Below are 23,893 nucleotides of genomic sequence, written 5' to 3'. Positions count from 1 at the left end.
ACCTGTCCGCTTGAATTCAATCCGTCATTGGAAGTTGTGGGCATGCTCCGTAGCCTGCAGGCCATGGCAGGATAGAAGAGCTTGATGGTCATGCTGCAATGATCCTCCATTTAGAAGGGGACGAGCACCGAACGCAAGTTTCAGCATTATTGTCGGGAAAGTCCAGACAAGCATACACAAAACTGAACGGGTAGAATGGAGAAAAACCTTGAGCGCACTTTAAGCGAATCACCTACTACTCTTCACTACGTGACAAATGGCATGCCCTTCCTGGACCGCTTCTCCGACGAACGCCTTAAGGAAAAAGAAGAAAGCCTCTCTCCCGCACATGTTGCCCATACAGTAGCCAAGGCTGAACCCGCGCCATTACCAGTCAACTATCATACCCGTTCGTAACCTGGAAACCACCCCCTCAGCCGCTGATGTGGATATCTCACGCAGCTGGCGCCAGAGCCTTGCTGAACCCCAGCTTGGCGAACAATGTGTCCATCGCCACCCATTGCCTGCCACACTTGTCGAGATATTTCTCAACGACACCCTTGACGGTGCCGAACCGCACCCGGTTGTGCTCTGCCAGAGCCAAGATATTTTCCCGGTCCGCCTGCGACAGCGCCTCTTCTGAGCCCGGCGCGGCGGCAGCAACGGCCTTGTCGCGTGCCTTGTCGACATCCCAGAGACTGGTGAAGTAAACGAGTTGGTTGTAGATTGCCTTCTCAGAGTACTCGTAGCGCATACGGCCCAGGCAGTCTCGCGCGAGGCCCTTGGGACCCAGGCAGCGCGTGCCGTAGACATTCATCTGGCGCGTACGTATGCCGCAGGATGAGTCGTCGCATACAAGCCAGCCTTCGTAATAGCGGGCTGTCTGGACTCGGATCGCATGCTCCACCTGTGCGACGACCGAAAGGGGGTTGATGGTTGCGCCACAGTGGTCGCAGAGGACGCCAGCAGGAGACACTCGTGTTGGCTGGCTGTAGAGGCCTTCGAAAACAGACGACTTTTTGCATGTGCGGCAGCGAAGGCTGAGGCGGGTGCAGTCGGCAAAGCGAACATCGTCTGGGATCTGGGACTCGAGAGGATGAACCTCCATATCCTTCTCTACGCCGTCGTCATGTCTCCTCGACGTGTCATATCGCTTGATGTCCAGTCCCAGACACTCCGCCAATTGCATGGTCGAGGTGCCGACAATGTTGGCGCAAAGACGCTCGACGGGGGGGAAGATTTGCTTCGCAATGTACCACTCGACATCTGGTGCAAGTCCCGACTCGGGCTTCAGTACATCAGACGGCGTATACGCTCGCTTGGGCGCGGGCTCAGAGCTCTGCCCGTCGCCTGTGATGATGTAGCTGATAACGTCGCCCTTGCGGACGTTCTTGCCGCGAGCGATGTCACGAAGCGCGACCTGGACCTGAGGCATCGTGTCGCCATTGGGGTACTCCTTTGGGCCCTTTCCAAGCTGTGTGAAAATGATGTACTTCTGTGCGGGAATCGATTGTTCCCTCATCTTGGCGGCGATCTCACGTAGATAGTCGTGAATACGCGAAATTGACACCTCCGTGTCCTCGCCAGAGAGGATCTCGTCAAGAAGTTTCCCCGAAATCTCCTTTGAGAGCCCGCAGTACTCGCGACGCTTCATGTCGAGACCCTTTACTTCCATCTTCTCAATGTACTTGCCATTGTTCTCGACAAGGTTGATGGCAGCATACTTCTTCTTTGCTTGCAAGAGAATGCGTCGGAAGACATTGTCAATGTCAATCTCAAGCAGCCTGTACCGCTCATTGACAGCCTTTTTAAACTCGGCGCCGACTTTAAAAGCATCCGCCACATTTTCGACGTTGGCATTGATCATGACGGAATCAGTGTCACCGTAGATGACTTGGAGAGCTCTGCTCTCGGCCAATTCCTTAGTGCTTCGGAGAATCTCACGGCCCTTGTACGTCGTCAAGACGGCGAGGGGACGGGCGTAGAATCGGGACTTGGTGTAACCTAAACAGCCGTACATAGAATTGGCTGTGAGCTTCAGGGCAAGCTGCTTGATGTCCCAAGTGGCAAGCTGCTCGGGCGTCGCAGTCTTATCCTTCATGAGGCTCTTGACTTGCCTTCTTCTGCTGACGAGCGTGGCGATAAGCTTGGGAAGGATACCTTGCTCTTGGTCCACGGGAACCTCGGGGACTTCTTCCTCATCCTCAAGCTATAAAACAGTTAGCAGTGCTCGAGCGTTAAGGTCTTGATGTGAAGACTACTTACTGTTGCGGTTCGATCGACAGTGGTGAAGCAAATGTTGAACTCTTGGATGATGGACGGGTATAGAGAGTTGAAGTCCATGACAAGGACAAACTTGTCGTACAGACCCTTTTCGGGATCAAACACCAAGCCACCCTTGAACTTGTCCTTCTTCTTGCTGTCGCCCTCTTCATCCTCCTTGGCGCCCTTGCCCCTCTGGAAGCCTTGTTTGTCGGGGCAGATATACTTGTTTCGATGGAACTCATGGAGCAAAATGTATTCGTTTCGCTCAGCGCGAGTTCCGGTCAGTGTCCTGGCCCAGGAGTTACCAGCCAAGTTCGTGAGGACCTTGGTCAGTGGCAGCAGCTGAACTTGTAAGGCCAGGGCCGCAATGAAGTACGTGTCCGCCTCGATATGGGTGACGTAGTCCATGAATCCTTCTTTCGAGTGGGAAGCCCACGTCTTGAGCGCGGCATCATTGTCGAGCTCTCGGCGATGGTTGTTTCCCGAGAGATACAGGCTGCACATTTCCGTCAAGCTCCACGACTGACACTTGTACATGGCAGATTTACCGGCATCGTTGGCCAAGTCGCAAAGAAGGCGTCCTGACATTACTTGCCTCTCCGCGAAAACGTTTCCACCAGTCTTGCCAATGGAAGAAGGCCATAGAGTTCGTCGAAGGCGACCGAGACGAGACCACTGCGGTGTCTTCTTCTCGTGAATCCGGTTGAGCAGAACGCTGTAGTCCACACCCTCGAGCTGATGGCCCAATATCACGTCGGGATCCACTATGTCGAGCTGAGCAAGGAAAAACATGAGAATTTCCGACTCTTGCTTGAACGTCTTGATTAGACCTTTGCTGCTCCTGTCTTTGGCTAGCTTCTCAAATCCGCCAGGGAAGGCTGACCCATTCGGCCTGACGAGAGTGAACGTCCGGCACGGCAGTTTTTCGGCCGGAGTGGTGTCGCTCAGCGAGACCTTTTCGTAAACCCGAGCGCTAAGAGCCAGAATCTCGAGCTTGTTGTCTTTGGCATTGAAAGTCGTTCGCATAGCAAGACTCATGAGGGTCAGTGGAGGGGTCTCGAGGTTCTCCGAATCACGGAGAGGTGCGACCATATTCGGGTGCTCAACGAGGACTTCGAGCTTGCAGTGAGAGGCATTTTGGAGTGAGCTGAAGTCGGCATCCTTGATGTTCAGCCAACAAGGCCCCATGATGTTCTTCCAGAGAACAAACTGCTCAAAGAGTGCCGTGTTGGTGCCAAAAACGTGCGAGAAGGTCTCACCCGTTTCGCGAGCATCAACTGACGCCATACTGTAGGGGTACATGCACTTGAGATACTGGCCTTCCTTGGGAATGTCTGGTAGCTCGAAGGCATACTTTCGCTTGCAAGCCTTGGTCTTGTGCTTGCCGATTTTCAGCTTGGTCATGAGGGCGTCCACTTCATTGTACACGTCCACCATGCCAACTTCGTCGCACGTATCGATACCACCCTGCACGCGAGTCTCGCGTGGTAGAAAGAAGAGCTTGCGCAGAATGTTGTCGATTTTGACGAAACAGCTGACATGCTGGCCAGTCTTCTTGTTCAGGACTTTGCCGAAGAGACACAAGCTACCACTGACTTCGGTGTAGTCCGTCCAAAACATGTTCAGGCTACCGTCCTCTTCGATGGCGTCCTTGTAGTCGATCTTGCGGATGCTCTTGACTTCCGAGGCCGAGCTACTGACGATATTGAGGTTGTTTGTGATGTCGTTCCACGCGGATGGGTCAATAGCTGATTCGTGCTTGACAGGTGATGACGTGATGGGTGCTGGGTAAGGCTCGGGCTTGATCAACTTCTTGGGTGGTCTGGAACCAGCAATATTGACACTGGCAGCAGTAACGGTGCCGGCATGAGCAACCTCCATCATGTCGTCATCGTCATCGTCGGGCTCTTTCTTAATCTGGGCCTTGCGCTCTGCGACTTTGGCTGCCGGCGAGGAGGGAGCAGGGTCGCTCATGGGGAATTGGGTCGGTAGTTCGTCGTCGTCTATAGTGGGAACAAAATTGTCGTCCATGAGCATATCGTCCGCCGCGGGAGGAGACGATGGTCGATCATCCTGAATTTTACTTCTCTTCGCCAGCGGTTGGGACCGCTCATGTGGCGGGGGAGAAGCGACTCGAACTCTCCGTTGTTGGCGATCGGGTGATCGGTGACGTTTCGTGGAACGGGGCACTGGAGCGGGAACATTGGTGTCGACCTCACCGAGGAGATCTGCGAGGAAGTCGTCGTCTTCCTTCGTTTTGGCAACCTATGGCTATGTGAGCCAAACTCATTCGATTGGGATCCAACGACTCACCTTTGGTTTCGCTTGCGTCTTGCCGGCACCACTGGTGAAGTATGTACTGATATCTCGATCATTCGCCTCCCGCCTAGCTGCGTCGTCGGCTTGTTTCTTCTTGGCTGCGGATGGTCAGCCGCCGGAAGGTGTTAGAGACGGAACCAGAGTACTGACAAGCTTTTGTTGGCCTTCCCCTGGCGCCAGAACCATCTTCTTCGCTGTCAGAAGCGTAGTGGTACTGCTGCACACGATCCCATTCTTCGCGACCGTCATCGGCATAGCCCTCGCCGTTGTCGTCTACGACAAAGTCATCTTCGTTGAGACGATCACGTACGATTTTCTTGTACTGCGTTTCGTCGACTTCTTCGTAAAGTTCGTTGATATCGTCGACTTGGTAGTTGTCGAAAGCCTTCTTGCCCGCCTGCCGGAGAGCCTTCAGCTCGGCCAGCTTGGCGCGCCTGTCTGTCTTCCCCATGGTACAGAACGGGGTGAATCGAAGAGTTGGACTATGGCAGAGTCTGGTTCATGACCGATCGAATCAGCAGAATGGAAAGAGAACTGGTGAGGATTGGCGGGGAAGTGTTGTGGTGGTGAGTGGTGTGGACAAGAGCATGGTTGTCCTGCCAGGGGGCTCTGGCTGGTCGATGCACCTACTGTGACAAGACAAAGTGGGCGTTAGGAGACGCGTTAATCACGTTCAGCACGCGTTTCGCGCGTTCACTCACTTGACGACGCGCTCCCTTCAAAACCCATGCTCTAGCCCCACCCCCTGTGGGTGGATACCGTACGATTAGATAGGACCTTATCTCCCAGACTCTCGAAAAAACTCCCGAGACGGAACTCGATGGCATGGTCGTGTATCATCGCTTCAGATACGATCATCTGCATTGGTCTTTTTCGCGCAGCAATCATTCCAATGTTTTCATGTAGAGCCTGCCTTCGAAGAGCCTTGGGCTCAGCGACAGGCTCATCTATGTCCACCGACCTAGCGATCCTCAGCATCGCCGTTTCCTCTCAACATACCAGATCATTCGCAACCTCATCGATCGAAGATGCGATTCGAGCCCCCGTGGCCTCTACTACTCCGCGACAGGCCCGCCCTAGCACCAGGCCGGATCTCAAAGATAGGCAAAAGCTGGAATGGGCGGTCAAGAAGCACCTTGAGCGCATGGACGACCCCTTCATCATTGCACAGCATGTCAGCCGCACTCTCGCAAAGGATCGCTACGACGAGGCCCTCCTCCTTGTCCAACAAGCCAGCAAGACGGCCCAGTGCGTGGTCTCCTGGAATCACTTGATCGACTACCAGATGAAAAACCAGAAGCTCAACGCCGCTGTCCGTCTCTTGAACGACATGAAGAAGCGCGGTCAGCACCCCGACGAGCTCACGTACACCATCATCTTTCGCGGCTGCGCCCGCTCGACGTATCCCAAGCTCGCCGTGGCCGAATCAGTCCGCTTGTACAAGTCAATGACCAAAGACGCAAGGCTCAAGCCGAACATCATCCACTTGAACGCAGTCCTCCAGGCTTGTGGCCGCGCCGGCGACCTCGACGCCATGTTTTCCCTCCTCGATTCACTCGATGACAGCAAGCTCAAGCCCGACACACATACCTATACCGCCATTCTACAGAGTCTGCGCGCTTCGGCGGAAGACCCCGCGTCTACCAAGACCGCATCGCAGCAGCTGCGGAAAGAGCGTGTAGCTCAGACTATTGAACGTTGCAAGTCTCTATGGGAGGAAGTCATGCGCAACTGGCGCAAGGGCGACCTCGTCATTGACGAGCATCTCGTCTGCGCCATGGGCCGTGTGCTACTTCTCGACAAATCAACCCGCAGCCAGGACATTCTTGCCCTGGCAGCTGAGACGATGAACCTGCCGAGGTTCGACAAGGATAGCAACGCCAAACCCCACGATGCCGTCGACCCCACGGCTCCATCGCCCAAGTCCTCGAGTAAAAGAACTGCGGCGTATGCTGCCCCCGGGAAGAACACACTGTCTCTGCTCATCACCATCCTCACCGATGCCCGCCTCACCCGCGCCGGCACCCGGTACTGGCATCACATCCTGGACACCTACGCCGTCAAACCCGACGCCAAGCTGTGGGAGCAGATGCTTCGCCTCCTCCACCTCGGACGTGCCAGCGCCGATGCTGCCAGCCTCGCCGCCGCCATCCCCCCGCCCCTCGCGACCCCTTACTTCTTCCGCCTTGCTCTCGCCACCTGCCTCCGCGACAAGAACAGCGCCCGCATGCCCGCCAACGCAGCCGCCATAGTGGACAGCATGTCAGCCGCCGGCCGGACGGATCCAAAGTCGCTTGCCCTCTACCTCCAGCTCGTCCAAGGCCGCGGCGAGGACTTCTCCCCTGCCAACGTGGACGAGTGGAAGCCGTACTGCAAGCGCCTCGCGGACGCGCTCGACAAGGTCTGGGAACCGTACCGTCTTGCGAGCGAGAGCGTCGGGCTGCCGAGGATGGTCGAGAGCCGGAAGCCCTGGATCAGGGACACCAGCGCGTATGAACGCGTCAACGAGGTCGTCGGGCTGGCGCGCGAGATGGTCGGCATTGCAGGGCGCATCGGGCGCGTCGAGGACGTACTCGACAGGAAGACTATGAAAGTTTTGCAGACGAGGCGAGACAGCCTTAACAGGCAAGTGGTCGTCTTTACCGAACTCCGACAGCAGCTGCCGGCCAGCATCATCGGAGAGGAGAGTGACGCTGAAAGACCAATGTCGGAAAAGTTGGAGTGGTAATGCCCCGCTGAACAGCGCGGTACTGTACAACACTTGTCATATAATGGATATAGTTACGCCCACGTCGGCGCCCGTGTTCGCTCAACCGTTCACATTAGAGTCATATACCCAATCTAGCAACCTTGCTCGTGTTATGATACAGTGAATCAGCCAGATTCTTCCGTTCTTCCCTTCCTTACAAGCAAGATTTCAGATGGCAAGTGCAGCAGCCCATCAAGACTGGCAGTCAATGTCCCGCAACCGAACGCCCGTGGTGTCCCGCCGCCCTGACCCATGCGCGTCTGCTCACATCCCTAGGCTCATCGGCCTCCCCTATTGCGCTGCTGGGGCCCCCGACCCCTGCGGCTGTTTCCAACGAGCTTATCGCTGTAGAGACCGCTTCGCTCCGTGCTGTAGTAGTAGGGCTCCTCGTCGTCCCTGTCCTCGTCCTGAAACCCGTGCGAGCCGTCGACAATGTTGCCGGCGTTCGATCTCTGAGCCCGTGGCCCGCTGGGCGCGTTGTGTGGGGCCGCAGCACTCCTCTGCGTGGCAGGGTCCTTGTAACCGCCCGGTTTGGGGTACACCTTGATGAGTCGACCGTCGGCCTAGCACATCCGGGTTAGCCAACTATTCGATTCATGTCGGCGAGCGCCGTGCCAGCAAAAGCATACCGTCTGGTCGTTGAACGTTGAAATGACCGCCTCGCCTCCTTCCTTGGACGAGAAGACCATCTCGACAATGATGATGGGCTGCGTCTTGATGACGGTGCAGCTGATCATCTCGCCGCCGACGGGCGTCATGGCGCTCTCAATGTCCGCCGCCGTGGTGCCAGGCGCAAAGTTCTGCGCCATGACGGCGTACGGCCCTGCGAGTCCGCGGATGGACAGGCCGGGGCCCTTGGACGCGGGGCTCGCCTTATGCTGGAGCAAGTCTGTCCGCTCGAGGGCGTCGACAATCTTGGCGGCGCGCTTCTCAGCCCGCTTGCCCTTGGGCCCAACGGCGACATTCTTGCTCCCGGGCGTCGAAATGCGCGACGCGAGGCTGTTGTTCCTGGGGTCGTTGACGGAGCTGTGGAGATCGTGGGTCCATTCGCCGTTGATGTTGCCCGCGCTCGAGGCTTTCGCGGGGCCGAGGGAGGCGCGTTGCTGCAGAACGTGCCCAGGTTAGCTTCGTACCACACGCCATCAAGGCAGAAAGACACGGGTTGACTGCGCAATGGCCTACCTTCTTGACGCCCACCCTGCTCGCAAGTGAAGGTCCTGTCCCGGGCTTGATCTTGGACGGAGCACTCTGTCTTCTGTCCTTGGAGAAGATCTTCTGGGCCAGGGCTTGGTTCTTCTGACGTTCACGGCCTGTATCACATCATCAGAATGCTGTCGGTTCGCTAGCATAGCGGCCAGAGCTACCCACCCTCGTGAACGATCTTCTCGAAATCGACTGCGACCTTGGCCATGGTTGTTGGTGATTTGTGGCGTTTGCAGGAGAGCAGGCCAGACAGGGGAGCCGAGAAGAGGATGGGTGCGCTCTCTGTTCTTGAAGGCGCTGGCCAATGGGAGTCGCGACAGAAAGTCCTAAGTGGACTCAAGAGAGAGGAGAGAGAGAGGCAGGTTGCAAGACTCTACTGTGACGTTTGCGCAAAAGGCTACCCAGGGGTCGCGGTTTGGTGATTAGGTATAGTATGTAGTTTGTGTCGAGTTGGTAAAGGCATCGGCTCCAACGCGTGGAATAAGCTACCTGGTAATCAATTGGACTAACCCCTACAGGGAGCCTTAACCAGGTACCTACCTACCTAAAGCCAGACACCCAGGTACTTATTCGTGGCCCATTCTTCGAGCGCCACAGTCCACTTCAGAGGCCAGCCAAACTCACCAACCCACCAAAAATCTTTCCCTACAGGGACCTAGCAAGCCTGGCAAGTCTAGACACCTCATGGCCAATTCGAAAGGCGTCCCACTGCGCGCCTTCCTGCTTGCCTACCAGCCGTCGCCTACATTTGGTCTCATCACTTTCCCTAGGACATTAGCACACTTCACATCAAGCTATCATCTATGGTGCTAAATGCGCATTTGGACAATGTGTAATGTTTTTTAACCCGTGTCCCGCCGCTTTGAAAGAAAACTTAGCAGAACACGACAATACAGAATCCGCAAAAAATTGGCACACTTGATTTCTCAAGAGGACTGCCCTTTCTGTTACTGAGTACAGACAGCATTTGATCAGCCTGGATAGGATCCAAAGTACAAAGCCTGTTGAGGCTCCTTTTGCTCAAAGTCATTCCCCGTCCTACCCTCCCACCCTCCCCTCTTTGGCGGTACCTAGGAAGAGAAGAAAGCCGCCAATGCCCTCCATCCGCGTTATAAGATGCTGCAATATTCCCGCCTCCCGTCCGCCCTCCCGTCCGCCCTCCCGCCTGCCCTTCCCTTTCGTCGTCGTTCATGGTATCCATCCTCTTAATCTCCAGCTTCTGCTGCCAGCAGCGCCACACGTGGTTTCTATCTGGTCGGGGCTGCGTCGTCGTTGTGGTAGTCAAAAGCACGTTTGTCCCTGGCGCCAATTTGTCCGAGCCATGTTCTATGCGCCGCACCCCTTCCTCCACATCGATGCCCTTGGGTTCGTGGGTTTCTGACCGGGCTCAGGCCCGGGCTTTCTACACGGGCCGGCTCTTGTACGTCTTACTAGACAATGGGCGTTTTGCGCCAGCTCTCGTAGCACGTGGGATGAAATGTCTGAAGGGTCATGGTCCCTCGTACAAAACCCCGGCTGCTTCTGACAACTTCTGGGGTTCGGCCAATCGATAAGCCCGTCGCCGTCTCACTCGACTGGACGACGTCAGGTCATTCTTCAGTGCCAGGGGTTTATTCTGGCTACCCATGAAGCCCTCCTCGAGCGTCCGCTCCTCGAGGTTGCGGATGAAGTCGCGGTTGTTCCCCCTCCGCCCCTGTTGCTGCGCACGGCTATCGCGTCGTCCTGCCCTGCCTGGCGTGCCCTCAACCCCCGACATGCCTTCGCCCGGTGGTGGGTAGTATGCTGGGCTCGGTTGAAGCCTGATGGGTTGACTGGGGTCGAGGTGGCTAGCAACGCGCTGGATGGCAGCAGGAATCCCGCTTTGCTGCTGGTCCATTGTCGAAGCCCGCTGGCGCCCGGCGCGCATGTTGTTTTGCGGGTAAAGACCGCCTTGGTTGATGTTGGGCTGCTGGCCGTAAGGAGCTGCAGGCATCTGCTGCGGCGCCTGAGACAAGACCACCTGCTGTTGCCCATAACCACCCGGCTGCGGGCCATAGGCAGGCGGCTGTGGGGCGTGATTTCCGCCAGGAGAGTACATGACGTTACTGCCATACATGGACTGCGTTGCCGGGACGTGTCCGGCCTGCTGGTATTGCGCGTTCATTGATGCATAAGCCCCCTGCGCCGCCGAGTTGGCCTGTGCCTGGGCTGCCTGTGCACGCTGTTTGCTCAGCGCCTCTGCTTGCTGCTGTTGCTGCGTACCAGGAGCCGGAGACCTGTTAAGCGAGCTCGACTTGAGGTTCATGGGGGGTACAAAGGGACCAGTGAACTTCTGTTGGGTAATGAAAGGGTGCAGCTTAGCCTGCTGTGGAGACCATCTCTCTAGCGGGTTGATATTGAGCAGCCCGCGGACAAAGTCGATAAAGGCGATGCGGTTGTTCATTTCTACACAATCTGTCAGCAGTCATCCCCATCATACCATAGTGGCCAGGCGTACCCCTATCGATCTCGTTCTGTTTCATGTTCTTCCGCGGCATGGGATAAGTCTTGATGATGTCCGGAAGAGTGTTCGCCTGGAAGTATTTCTTGCTGGGTTGCTCCTTGGTTGAGTGTTCCCGTGCGTACTGTTCCATGGGCTTGAGCTGATATGTGCGGCGCCCAAACTCGTCCTGCCGCTTCTCAAAGAACTCGCCGGCCTGTTTTCCCATTTCGATCATCCAGTTGGACGGGTTGCCGAGCATGTCGACGATTCGTGAGACTTGATTGTACTCGGACGATCCTGGGAAGAGAGGGAGACCCAGGAACAGCTCGACCACGATGCAGCCAAGAGACCACATGTCGATGGCAGACGAATACGGTAGCCCCAGCAGAACTTCAGGAGAACGGTAAAACCGAGACTGAATGTAGGTGTAGACAGTCTGGCGCTCGTCACACGCGGAGCCGAAATCAATAATCTTGATGATAGGGCTCTCAAGGTTCTTCAAAAGAATGTTTTCGGGCTTGAGGTCGCAGTGGATCAAGCGGGCCTTGTTGAGAAGCGCAAGGCCGTTGAGCAGCTGCTGCGCGAAGACGCGGACGAGGGTCGTGCTGAGTCCCCTGAACTGGTTCTGCTTGATGAGTTCGTAGAGGTTGACACTCAATAGCTCGAACACGAGGCAGAGATGCTGGCGGTGGATGAATGTGTCTTTGAGTCGCAGGAGGTGGTGGTCATCATTCTTGTCCAGTTTGGTGTTGAGCTGTTCAAGACTGGATTAGCAAACGAATGCCCTTCGGGCGGAAGGGCTAGTTGTCGTACCAAATCAAGGACAGACACCTCCATCATGCTCTGGTTGAAATAGGCTGTGCGATTCTTGATAACCTTCACGGCAACAACCTCCTGAGTCTTCAAGTTCTGGCACTTGACGACCTGACCGAATGTCCCCTGGCCCAACACGTCGAGGATGAGATATCGGTTCCTAAGCAAAGGCGTATCAGTAAGCGGCGCATGGAGGCAATCGATACTCCCTGGGCACTGCGAGTGGTGACATACTTGTGACCAGCCTCCTCCGAACCAAGGATATCATTCACATAAAGGATGTAATCGCTGTCTTCGTTGTCGAAACCGTCATTTTTGACGCCCTTGCTCGGTTTGGTCAAGACACGCCGGGGATTGCGCGACGACTCGTATTTGAAGTTGGGGTTGCAGATGCGGTAGGTGGCCGGGAGGTGGACTGTAAGAGCTTGCAGAGGCTGCATGGTCGAGCGTTAGCCGTGGATGCTGTGATACCACAAATGCTTTCGGTGGCATATTGATTCTTACGCTGATGAAGCCCCCTTCGGGGTTCGCTCGACGAAACGGCGGCTGAGCGCTGACTTTTGGTCGAAGGTCGGTCAGAGCGCGAACCGGCTTGAACTCGGGAACGACACTCTTGTTGAGCGCGGCGACGGGGCGACGGGGTGACTTGGGATCGGCAGCGGCGAAAGCTCCATCGAGGTTGGCGACAGCCGAGGATGGGTATCCATCGTGGGTCGAGGTATAGGGCGTGATGGGGGGCAGCTGAGGAGCCTGCTGGCGCCCGGCGTAGTAGGGACTCTGAGGGTTGTAGTCGGATTGCTGTCTCGTGGGCGATTGCCTCTGGTCGGGGGGGTTGACGAATTGACCTTGGACGGCCGACTTGGGTGCGTAGGGAGACGTGGGCGATAAGGCCTCCATGGGGGAGTACCGCTGCGCGGCTGCCGAAGGTTCCTGGGGCGAGTGCAGGTTGGCAGGACGGCTGCCGGATAGGTGAGACTGGTGGTGCGGCCTCATGGGATATTTCATGCTGGCGTAGGGGTCCTGGGCGTCCTGCATGGCGACGTCGCCGTTGCCGTCGCGCACCTGAGGCGAGGCCATGGGCGTAGCAGCAGAGGGGGCGGCGCCGGGGCTTTGCTGATACTGCTCGTACTTGAAGCCGGCTGGGGGTTGGTTCTGGCCCTGGATATGGCCCTGGCTGTGGGTGTGACTATGACCTTGGGGGGGGATTTGACCAGCGTAATCGCGAGGGATTTGAGCAGCACCGTTGTTGTATCGTCGCGAGGAGGCGCCCGAGTCGGCGTAGCTCTGCTGCCATTGAGAATCCATGGCAAAAGACAGGGTGGTTGGGGGCGGAGGAGGAGGAGGGCGGGTGGGCGGACGAGATGCCCAAGGCGGGATTTACGACGGGGCGAATTGGCAATGTGTAGACGAATGGTGTGGAAAAAGAGGTGGATGGATGAGAGGAGGAAAGGATGGGGGCGGGGATCGCAAGAGAAACAAGAAGAGGCGCAGATCAGAAGCAGAAGCAGGTTCAGGTTCAGGTTCGGCGATCGTCGTGCCCAAGGGGGATCGCTTCGCAAGGGCGCTGGAGCAGGATGTCGTCGTTTGGCCTTGTAGTTGCTCGACAAGAAAGTCGTGCGTGAGGGAGGAAGTAAGGATATGGAGTAGACAGGACGCGTCGGAGCGGGCGAGCGCACCGGTTTGGGCTGAGACCACACAATGCAGCAGCTGCTGCTTGCTGCTATTGCTGGCTTGAGGTCTTGGCTGTGCTTGACGCCAGTTGGGTTGGGTTGGGGGGGGGGGGGGCAAATGGGGGGAGGGGACTGGGGAGGAAGGAGAAGGACAGGAGGGGCCTGAGCTTGGGCAGGCAGCGGGAGGACAGGCGGACGTATGCAGGATGGGGCATCAAACAACGTAAGAGCATAAGAGTGGGGAGGAGGGTCGCATGCGTGCGTCTTTCGTTGCTCCCTCTTTCTCTCCCTAACCGCCGTCAGACTGGGTTCCAAATGTGCCTGACTGACCCCCCCAGGTTAAGATCCTGGGTTTAATGTTTCCAGGGTGATTTGTCGAAAGTGCCTGCATCCATTTCACTTCTTACGTGGGCAGGACGCCCAGTACCACCAAACAAGCCACCAAGGCTGGCCCCCTCGGCGAATAAGGTACCTAAAGGTACGCAAGGTAAGGTACCTAGGTACGCAAGGTAGGTAGGTAGGTACGCAAGGTAGGTGGGTAGGTAGGTTCCCAGGGTCGGTACCTTGGCCACAGCCTAAAGCGTACCTGCGTTCCCGTCCCATTAAAATATCGCGTCCAGCTTCAAGACGCATCGGATTCGAGGGTCTTCAGAGGGTGCACCCAATGCAGAGAATTTAGTGGGAAATAAGCGCATTCGTTTGGGGATTGCTGTCCAGTCAAGAGGGATCGAACAATGGAGATGGAGGACAGCCATGTGCTTGAGCCACCCGTCTACCTACGGTCCGGTCTCGTCTGATATGCCTTTTACAGTCCGGGCGTATTGCGGCCTTTGGCATCTCATCGTGCCGTCCAGCAAGGACGCAGGCAACCGAGGCGGATCACTACCGCATGGCTGGCTCACTCTTTTGGTGTTTAGGCCACTTTTGGCCAACTCTATTGGCGTTCAAGACTCGTGGAGCTAGGAAAAGTTAGTATTTTATCCTTCCTGGCACGAGTGAGGTACCTTTACCTAAAATGATTCGGCATGAACATGGCGAGACGAACCGCGCCCGGGTTTCTCAGGCTCCTCGATCCCCAACCACGAACTTGCCTCCATCTGTAAGCTTCAGACTGCATACCCCATGAAGCACGCCCTGTATCTCCTAGGTCGATAACATTGGCCTAGCTGTCAGTTTTCCATTCCCTAGATGTTCAGCGATCTGATGTAGTCTGTGGACTAACACGGTGACATGTGGGATTCCTGACCCCGCCGAAGAGCTGCATGGTCAACCTCGGGCTCGTTTATTTTGCCGTTGTGAGCCTTCTTGAAACATATGGTCCATGGCCATTGTCGCAAGGGGCTCAGTGCGAACAGCTTTATATGTGACGGACGGCGACACGGCCTTCATTTGATACATATCGAACAAACATGTAGTATGTGAACACACAGGTTTAAACACAAACCGTCCAACTTGGCGTGTCCGTCGCACACCAGAATTGTCCGTCTCCTCGTCTCGGCTACCGGTCGAATGCACGCATCTCGTAGCTTCCTCTCTTCGGCTTGGCATCCAGTGCCCGCTCCTTCGCAGTCCGACGGGCTAACTGGGTATTGCAAAACAAGTCATAATCTCGTTAATGAACAGTTCCGTCTTGCGGAGGTGGTATCCAACAGTAGCGTCTGATGAGGAAAGCAGTGACTTGTCGAGTAGAGCAGAGAAAAATATGAATGCGTTTCTTGTGTGACAGAAATGGGAGAGGAGACCGAATGAACTCGAAATTTTGAAGCCACGCGTGACAGAGTAGGGGAATGGAAACATGCATTTGGCAGAGTGAATCACGGCAAGACGACAAGGAAGAGATAAAGCCAGAGACGAAGACGAAGACAGAGAACCAGAGAGCAAGACGGGACAGGTCCATGAGAAAGAACTGAAAATCCACCACCGTGCGATGGAAGCAAACGACCCCGCCGTCACTTTCATCTCCTTATCCCGCCGTCGCGCACGACCAGCATGATCGTCGTCATGATTCATCGACATACACATGTCTTTCCTGGCAACGGCATATGCCCACGCAGAAAGGGGTTGGCGGTGTACCTCAGGGGTCAACGTCTTGGAGGACAGAGGCCCCAGTGGTCATCCTCCGCCCATATTGAAAGGCTGCCGCGGCGAATCGAAATGACAGCAACAAGTCGATTTCGCATTAACCTTGGTAACCGCCGTAGCCGTTGTTGAAAGCCTGACCCTGAGGTCCTTGCTGCCACTGGCCGCTGGGGGGCTGCTGCCCACGGCCGTAGCCACCTGCACTCTGGGGTCCACCGTATGCCATGGGTTGAGCTCCGTAGCCGGCCGGTGACTGAGCAGCCGGTCCTCCGTAGTTACCAGGCTGACCGCTGTATTGCGCTACAAACATGCGATCATTAGTTTTAAAAACACTCGAGACGGACGAAATACTCTGCTTACCACCGTATTGCGGGAAGTACGCAGTGGGCGTTCCGGGGTAGGCACCAGGAGCAGTGGCGCTCTGCGGGCTGTAGCCCTGCTGAGCAGGGTCGAAGCCACCCGCGGCGTTGGGTGTCTTATCCTTGCCCCACTATAACTGCGTCAGCTTTTTTGCACGTCGTGACTTCTGGGCGCAAAGGAAATAGCGGGAGCGAGACAGGAGGGTGTGTACATACGCTGCATTTCAGGGGCCGGCCATTGACGTTGTAGCCGTTCATCTGGCAAATGGCCATAGCGGCAGCCTCGTGGCTCTCCATTTTGATGAAAGCGAATCCACGGTCTGCCTGGAAACGAGACTCGACGACGAAGCCGAAATTTTGGAAGAGCGGTACAACGTCGTTAGGGGTAGTGTAAGGAGTGAGGTTGCCAACGTAGACGGTCGTCTGCCAGTTCGGGGTCTGAGCCAGAATGACCTCGTAGGAGGCCATCCCATGCGCGGGGAACTGGTGGTGACCGAAAGGGGTCGTCGGGGTCATGCCCATGGCCTGCATGGCCTGCTGCTGGGCAATCGAGGGCTGGCCCTTCTGGTTCGCCCAGTTGCAGCGGATAGCGCGGGAACCCAGCCATTCGCCATCCATGGAGCTCAGAGCCTTCTCCGCATCAGGGCGGTCCCGGAAGGCGACAAATCCGTAACCCCGGGATCGGCCAGTTTTCATATCCCACATGACACGAGCCTCAGAGACGGATCCGAAGGCAGCAAAGGCTTGAGAAAGAATCTCGTCATTGACCTCATTCGACAAGTCGCCCACGAAGATGTGGAAGTGGTTCGAGGTGTCCTCCTTGCTCGTTGTGTTGGACTGGTAAGCCCAGTTGACGCGGATTTCCTGTGACATGTCAGTGGGCGAGCTGGGGGTAATCATGTTCTCGGAAGCCGTACAGATTGGTGAACACGACGTCCGTTCAAGGTCTGCATAGCGCGCTCGGCCGCACCAGGATCGTCGTACTCGACGAAACCGTAGTTGTAGCCCTTTTGCTGAAAAATCGTGTCAGCTGCGCGTCGTGTGCCAAGACACGAGAAGTGAAGCTTACGTTCTTGTCGGGGATGATCTTGACGTTCTGGACATGGCCAGTCGTCTCGAATATCTGCCGCAGGACATCTTCCGTTACGCGCTGGTCGAGGCCCCCGGATGTAGAGGGCACGCTTGTTGGGCTCCGGAGCAGCACGGCGGCCAAAGCCTCCAGCGCTGCCAGGCGAAAGAGCCTGGTCAACGCCAGACAAAGGTGAGGTGATGGCTGTCGGGATGGGATTGTTGTTCTGCGGGATGTGCAGGGGAGGGGGAGGCTTCTGGCCATTTTCATAGCCAGGTGCGCCCTGGTTGGACTGAGGAGGGGGAGGCAGCTGAGCTGCATTGGTCCCGTTGTCGGCCATTGGAAGATTGGTCGCGATGGCGGCAAGTCTGCAGTATCTGAATTAGAGAGAGTTGCGCCGAGGTGATTGGTGGTTCGCCCGAGAACTGGATTGTCCCGACTGCGGCGAGGTTGGTCGACGGCCAAAAATGAGTTCCGAATGCTGCGGCGGTCGAACGAAGCGAATGTCTCGCAAGCTTGGTTCGCAAAGGCTAGGAGCTTCGGCGACTTGCTGTCGAGACGGTCGGCGGATGAAGGCGGGGGAAAGTACCGGAAGGGTCGAGCGCTACGAAACGGGACGAAAGGCGGCAACGTTGGAGCAAGACAGGCCGAGACGTAGGACGTGAGACTGCGCACGCTGAGGAAGATGCGGTGGGCCGTAAAGGGACGAGGAATGAGAAACCAGACGTTGACGAGAGGACGAGAACGGCGGAGACGGAGACGGAGACGGAGACTGAGGGAGAGGAAAAAAAAGGAAAAAGACTGAAGAAGCCCTCCTACGAGTAGTAACGCGCTTTGCCCTCCGATATTGCTCTTTGGATGAACGTTGGAGAGAAGACAAATGGGACGTGAGGAGGAGGAACTTTAATGGATCTGAATGAGGGGATGATGGGACGGTGAGTGGAGACCAGACTTGGACAGCAAGAGGCAGACAGAGTGGCAGGGCAGCAAGGTGAGATGAGCGCTGCTAGTGAGGGGAGCTCAGGGTACTCCGCCCCTCGGGTGATAAGGGCGAGGAAGGCAAGTAGACTGGAGCCACAGCACTATTGTATCCGTGGCGAGCCTGCCTAAGCGAGGGAGCTAGCCTGATGTGTGTTGGCGTTGAGAGGCAGCAGAGGCTAACCTCCAGCGCGTCAAGGTGCCACAGGCATGGGACCTGGCCTCACTGATCCAGTCAGCATGGCAAGCTTCGACATGACAGCTACTCGCGAGACCCCTGGTTGAAAGGCAACGTGGACGCAGAACGTTCAAAGTACACAATGGCGCTGTTGTCTACTCCAGCTCTTCGGAGTTGAAGGAATGTGGATTCCACCCTGAAAAGCCACAGGCTAGGTAAGGTACCTAGCGTGGGGAGCAATGTAGGGTTTTCGGGGCACGGGAAGATGCCCATGTGCCTGAGGACCAGGTACCCAGGTACCTAAGGTAGATAAAGATTGACGGCGGGTAAAGCTGTCTCACCGACAAACCTGTCTCAGAAAGTCTTGGATCAGTCCAATCCCATAATTGACTTATCGAGAAAAAAAGAAAAAAGATAATAGAGCAAACGCGGCATGCTTCCTGCATGCATTTGGTCCAGCAATGATAGCATTACATGTGAGGCGCTTTTCCCTCGTAATCGAGTTGGCAACACAGGCAAACATTGGCTGAGATGGACGGTAATGGCAGCATGATCGCACAGGGCAGTTGCTGTCCCATTGATCAATATGCACGTCAAGTCAGCCGTGAGTCGAGTAGACTAACATGCTTTCTGGCTCGTTCGTTTAGAAGCCATCGGCATTGAGTGTCGTTGAGGTGGTGCTTTCAAACGCTCACTTTGATGAACTGTGGTGTGGTGCATCGTTATAAGGGGATCAAGGCGACGAAAGGAGGTCGAAAGTTTCTAATCGCAGTAGCCGGTGAACAAAGCATTAGTCCGATGTTACTTACGGTCAAACGATCCTGTTGTTTACCTGTCAAGTTGGACGGTGTACCAGGTTCACGGACATCTCACACAATAACAATCCTACACTCAATTATTCAATACACATTGCAACATGTGGACCAATAATACACGTTTACCTTGATGTGACCAATGAGTTCACGACCGTGTTGTTGCGAGGACCTGTTTTGTACAAGCTGGACCACGAAATGAGATTATAGCGCTCCTCAGGACCCGAACTTGGTAGCTTCGTCATGATGTCGTGTAATGCGACGTCCAGTACAGTCAGTACCTTTTAAAAAAAAAGACTGCCTTGAGCTTGGCAGGCTCCATAGATTTGAATTCTTGCAGTGCTGATCACGTGTTACTCGAAAGCCGCTCGGGGTTCCCAAACCCATGGCTCTGTCGGATATAAGACCAGGATCGAACATTGATAGCATCGAGAGCAATGCCATGGACTTGGGCCGCAGAGAGTAGGATCCTCTTCTTCTCAGCATGTATATAAGACCAAAACTGCGGCGACATCAACATCCTGATAATCAGCATCCTCGCCTGCTAGTGTTTGTGTAGGTTGTCTGGGGTCTTTCTGTTCTGCCCTCGGCTGGTGCTTGCACATCCCTGGTGTAGATCGATGTTCTGCAAGCGTAATCGATATGGACTTGGGGCGCATTAGCGGCAAGCAGACAAGCCCTGGTTCTTGTGTGCGTGGCAATCATATATAGGCGTCTTCATATGCTTTCATGGGCTGGATGCAAGCTGCCTGTCTAATTGTGTGAGTCGCAGACACATAAGCCGAGTGTGCCTCGCCTAACAATTTGAACCACATGACGGATTATTTATTCATGAAATATACAGCGATACTCATATGGCTGACTGTACGCGCTGCGCGTCGAACTTGGTCCAGGAAAGACGTGCATCACGAACCAGAGACCTTGGCAGCAAGACGTCCAGGAATCGAAAGTCTACGCCCCATCACGTGCTGGTCTCCAGTGATTTGCTGAAACGCTGGTATGCCCAGATAATGGTCGCTGGCCCGTGCACAGGACCCCCAGGTGGGACTGCCCAGTTGAGAAAGGAGAGCTCAATCAGTCAACCCAGGCCGGTAGGGTGTCAGTTGGATGCCAGTGACGAACCCTCATATTCATCCTCACGCTGGCTTTTGCAATTGCCATCTTACTTACTTCGCGATCACAAGAAGCAGGCCCGCCGCCGTTCCTGTCGTCATACATCAAAGCACCATGTCACATAAACCGAAAGACCCTCTTGACCAGCTGCAATACATGCTGAACGACGTCGTGAGTCGTTCTCCCTCCAAACCCCCGACTCAGGTGATGTTGACCCTGGTCACCCAGATCATACAGATTGGCAAGGCCCTCAAGGCATCGACCAAGCAACCGAATCGACAAATGTCTCTCAGATCCATGCATCGCTTCAGACTCGTCTGCCAGAAACCATTGAGAATTTCCACTGGGCGCTCAATGATCTAGAAAGTGAAGTCGTAAGCCCACCCTTTCCCTTACCACGATCCATCCATACAGCCCTGCTGACGAGTCTCTGCAGATGAGAGCGAAAGGGGCTTTACAGAGGGACTTGGACCGTCTTCAACAACGCCGCGCGCCACAGCCAGAAGAGGCGATCAAGGCTTCGCCTGCGCCCATGATCGCATCACCAGCCTCGGTCACCCTGGTTGTCGCCAGTCCTGAACTTGCCCAGAAATCACCGCCCTCACCCCCGCTCAAGGAGGAACCTACCCAGTCTACTCCGTTTTCTGCTGCGCAAGAAAGTCCTGCACCGCCGCCGATGGCGCCGATGGCGCCCATACCTGACATGGGCGGCAATGACAGCATGCCGACTCCCGTACAGCCGAAAGCGGACATCAAGCGCGAACCAACGCCGTCGGTGCCACAGGCCATGATGGCTCCGATGGATAGCATCCCTGTTAAATCAGAAGAGACTCCAGCAACGTCGTCTGTCGCACCGGAGCCCTCCATGTCGACGGCCCCCGAGGCGCCGATGGATGACCTCTTTGACCTTAGCGGCGGAGAGAACCAAGGCGGCGGGGGCAACGGGTCCGAGTTTGACTTTACAGACATCACCTTCGGTCTCGATCCGTCTGTGGACTCGCAAAGCCAACCAACGGCGGACGTGGCACCGCAGCCCGACATGGGTACGACGTCTGGTGTGCCCGCAGCGGCTGAAATGTCCACCCTGGATGGCCTGCTGCCAGTCACAGCTCCTGTGCAGTCAGTGGCCACTACCGCCAGCACGGCCGTGACAACTACGGAACCGCCTAAAATTCAAGGCGACCAGAAGGCGGGCGACCCGCAGTCGACGGCTGCCGTGGACAATGACATATTCGATCTGGATGGCATCGGTGGCAACATGGACCTTGACATGAACCTTGGCAATAACGGGGACGGCAGCAGCTTCGACGATATGTTTTATGCTGGCGACAACATGGACGATGTGCAGTTCGACGATGCTTTCTTTGGATTATCAAATTAGGCATGAGGGACAGGGGGACACGGCACGTTCAGGACTGGGTCTTGGTGGTCTAGAACAGGGATGCACTGGTCGACGCTTTCCCAGCAACGACACGCGTTAATGACCGAGCATCATGCTTCAACATGTCTTATGTGGTGTAGTGGTTTTCCTCACAGGTCTGTGACACAGCAACCTGCACTTTGATTTGTACGGAATATTCCATGGCCACAACTTACGCTGACTTGATGTCAGTGACAACAAGGAAGTCTGACACAGTTCATTTGGAAATGAAATGATAGAGACATGCAACAAGTATGCTGTGAAGATATCACATACACGTGGTTCAATTTACTACCTACCTGCCTGCCTGCCTACACCGGCTACACCCAAGAAGGACGGGCCTCGAGAAGAACATCGCATTCAAAGGGTTTTGGTGTCGTTGCATCGTCGTATCCATTGAGCAGGTGGTCATCGACCACATACCAACTATCATTGTGGATTGGGAGAGAGCCCCGTTCAAGAAGAGTCAATCTGAATCGCATTGGATTCCACGGGAGTGGGAGGGCCAAATGTCAATGACAAGTGAGGAAGACCCCTATGGTTTTCTATGTACAAAGATTGTCTTCCAAGGCCGTCTGAGGCTTAGGGAACACTATCAATTGGCTCGAACTGACAAAATAAACAGGGTAGCAAGCTGGGTCGCGCAATTGACGTGCTTCCAGTCTTACATCGTGGGGATTCATACGTCGTGTCGTAAAAGAGATTATACAGCAGTATACATGGCCTCATGGCCTACAATGGCGCCTACCCGTGGTAGGACACCCACACTTGGGTAGCAGAAGGTAGAATCAAAAGTGAATTGCAGAAGACGCGGTGTGCAGTTTACACAGTGGTCACTGGTGCCGGTATCGCAGTCGCATGGCTTGCATTTGCGGCTGCTCGTGCCTCTAGCTCTCGCCGTTTGGCAAGGAGACTCTTGAAGGCGCCCAGACAGAGCACCAGCGACTCTTCATCAGGAGCACAAAAGCGGTAGCTCTTCTCGTCGGTGATGAGCTGCAAACAGTGGCATTTGGTCTTGCTGACCGGGTCGATGTCCACAACGTCGACGATAGCTGACATGGGTCGAAGGAACTGCGCAGTGTACTCAGACTCGTCTTTGTAGAGGATGAAGTTTCGAGGCCGCAGCACTGCCCACTGCCTCTTCCATTGCCTTACCCCTCCCTTGTTGCGAAGGAACCACAGCCAGCCTTGCCAAATGACACGATCTGGGTCGTGCTCGAGGTTGAGGCCGCTGACCTGGCTTGAATTCCGGTGTTTCATCTGTGGTCTGTCGGGTAGGCCTGAGTCTGACAAGACGCCGCTGTCTTGTGGGGACTGTCCAGCGAGATCCTCAATGGACATGCCCCGAAGGCGTTGCATTTCAGTGTCGGAAAAGTCGGAATGAGAGGCCAATTCATTGCCAGAGTAGCCCGAAGAGTCCAACATGTTTGACGGACGACGTTTATCGGTAGAAATAAAGCGAGGCGCAGGAGGGTCCAAAGGCTCGGGAGAGCTGGATGTCACCCTTTCACGCAAAGCCGGATCGGCGTAGCTGCCATTCGAAATAGGTGGGAGGTACGATCCTCGTTGGGCGACGGGACTTGCCAGCAGCAACTCTTCCTCTTCTTCGTCAATCCTTGCATACGTCCGTATTAGGTCAACCCATTGCTGGGCGTCGTTATCGTCTTTCGCTTGGAAGTGGTAGTTTTTGGCGGGTGAGAAGCAGCCGAAGACATGCTTTCGCTTTTGCTTTGGATCACGGAGCAGGGCTACGGCAGTAAGGTCGGAAAGGTTGATCTTGTGTCTCAGCTTGTCCTCTTTGTCCGTCTTGTACAGCGAAAGGGCATTGGGTCGCAAAACGAGGTAGATGGATTTCCAGGTCTGCCTGTACGTTAGCGGAAGTCCGGTAATTCGATATGGGCCAGAGGTAGACTGACCTTGGTCTTTTGGGTGCGCTTTTGTACATGGCCGCTTTTGACCTCGCGATCAAACTCGAAGCTGCCATTCTGGTTGACAGGAGAAGCATAAGTGTCAAGCATGGATCGGCTCCGTAGACGAGTCTGATTGGCGTCGCTCGAAATCAACGCTGGAGGTGCTGCGGTTGGTATGGCGATAGTTGTACCTCGCTCGGGAAGCACGGGGCGCAGTTGCTGTGATACGGCAGCCATGGTAGGTGACCGTGATGCATGCGTCAAGCGAGGTAGCTCTCGAGGGGGATGGTGATGAGGCCGTTCACGGCTGGATTATTTGAGCCAATGGGTGCCAGCCTGGTCTCGTCTGGATAAAGCGGAAATCACTATTAGTTGCTGAGTCGTGAAAGCGATGCATGGAAAAGAATTGGCGTCGGCTGTTGACGGGCGTTACCTCACTGGCGAGTAGCGCTCAGGAGAGTGGGCGATGACGGTGTTGTTGGGGAGGCAGGTGGATGGACAAGAAGGAGCAAGAAG

General features: G+C 55.6%; 7 protein-coding genes across 7 annotated transcripts; 2 read left to right on the top strand and 5 right to left on the bottom strand.

Moving 5' to 3' along the window:
* Positions 1 to 197: 197 nt before the first annotated feature.
* Positions 198 to 5,014, bottom strand: VDAG_06652 (DNA polymerase alpha catalytic subunit; the record flags this gene model as incomplete). The annotated part of the gene is made up of 4 exons (XM_009659356.1): positions 198 to 2,188; positions 2,245 to 4,509; positions 4,558 to 4,661; positions 4,714 to 5,014. The coding sequence occupies 4 exons, from the start codon at positions 5,012 to 5,014 to the stop codon at positions 434 to 436; spliced, it is 4,425 nt and encodes a 1,474-aa protein (XP_009657651.1). The 3' UTR covers positions 198 to 433.
* Positions 5,015 to 5,512: 498 nt separating this feature from the next.
* VDAG_06651 (pentatricopeptide repeat protein) lies at positions 5,513 to 7,291 on the top strand (the record flags this gene model as incomplete). The annotated part of the gene is made up of 1 exon (XM_009659355.1): positions 5,513 to 7,291. The coding sequence occupies one exon, from the start codon at positions 5,513 to 5,515 to the stop codon at positions 7,289 to 7,291; it is 1,779 nt and encodes a 592-aa protein (XP_009657650.1).
* A 299-nt stretch (positions 7,292 to 7,590) lies between these two features.
* On the bottom strand, positions 7,591 to 8,723 carry VDAG_06650 (uncharacterized protein; the record flags this gene model as incomplete). Its single annotated transcript, XM_009659354.1, has 4 exons — positions 7,591 to 7,875; positions 7,942 to 8,415; positions 8,495 to 8,622; positions 8,681 to 8,723. The coding sequence occupies 4 exons, from the start codon at positions 8,721 to 8,723 to the stop codon at positions 7,591 to 7,593; spliced, it is 930 nt and encodes a 309-aa protein (XP_009657649.1).
* A 1,222-nt stretch (positions 8,724 to 9,945) lies between these two features.
* VDAG_06649 (dual specificity protein kinase YAK1) lies at positions 9,946 to 13,094 on the bottom strand (the record flags this gene model as incomplete). The annotated part of the gene is made up of 6 exons (XM_009659353.1): positions 9,946 to 9,996; positions 10,086 to 10,939; positions 10,992 to 11,730; positions 11,790 to 11,949; positions 12,024 to 12,223; positions 12,294 to 13,094. The coding sequence occupies 6 exons, from the start codon at positions 13,092 to 13,094 to the stop codon at positions 9,946 to 9,948; spliced, it is 2,805 nt and encodes a 934-aa protein (XP_009657648.1).
* A 1,724-nt stretch (positions 13,095 to 14,818) lies between these two features.
* On the bottom strand, positions 14,819 to 17,306 carry VDAG_06648 (nucleolysin TIA-1; the record flags this gene model as incomplete). Its single annotated transcript, XM_009659352.1, has 4 exons — positions 14,819 to 15,838; positions 15,899 to 16,028; positions 16,114 to 16,761; positions 16,815 to 17,306. The coding sequence occupies 4 exons, from the start codon at positions 17,304 to 17,306 to the stop codon at positions 15,639 to 15,641; spliced, it is 1,470 nt and encodes a 489-aa protein (XP_009657647.1). The 3' UTR covers positions 14,819 to 15,638.
* A 2,855-nt stretch (positions 17,307 to 20,161) lies between these two features.
* VDAG_06647 (uncharacterized protein) lies at positions 20,162 to 21,547 on the top strand (the record flags this gene model as incomplete). The annotated part of the gene is made up of 3 exons (XM_009659351.1): positions 20,162 to 20,218; positions 20,276 to 20,362; positions 20,484 to 21,547. 3 exons carry the CDS (start codon positions 20,162 to 20,164, stop codon positions 21,426 to 21,428), a joined length of 1,089 nt encoding a protein of 362 aa, XP_009657646.1. The 3' UTR covers positions 21,429 to 21,547.
* A 464-nt stretch (positions 21,548 to 22,011) lies between these two features.
* VDAG_06646 (PH domain-containing protein) lies at positions 22,012 to 23,614 on the bottom strand (the record flags this gene model as incomplete). The annotated part of the gene is made up of 2 exons (XM_009659350.1): positions 22,012 to 23,327; positions 23,384 to 23,614. The coding sequence occupies 2 exons, from the start codon at positions 23,612 to 23,614 to the stop codon at positions 22,290 to 22,292; spliced, it is 1,269 nt and encodes a 422-aa protein (XP_009657645.1). The 3' UTR covers positions 22,012 to 22,289.
* Positions 23,615 to 23,893: the final 279 nt, after the last annotated feature.

Source organism: Verticillium dahliae, genomic scaffold (assembly GCF_000150675.1).
Source record: "Verticillium dahliae VdLs.17 supercont1.14 genomic scaffold, whole genome shotgun sequence".
Classification (NCBI taxonomy): domain Eukaryota; kingdom Fungi; phylum Ascomycota; class Sordariomycetes; order Glomerellales; family Plectosphaerellaceae; genus Verticillium; species Verticillium dahliae.
The sequence above is the reverse complement of the archived record's forward strand: the minus strand, read 5'-3'. Positions and strand labels throughout refer to the sequence as shown.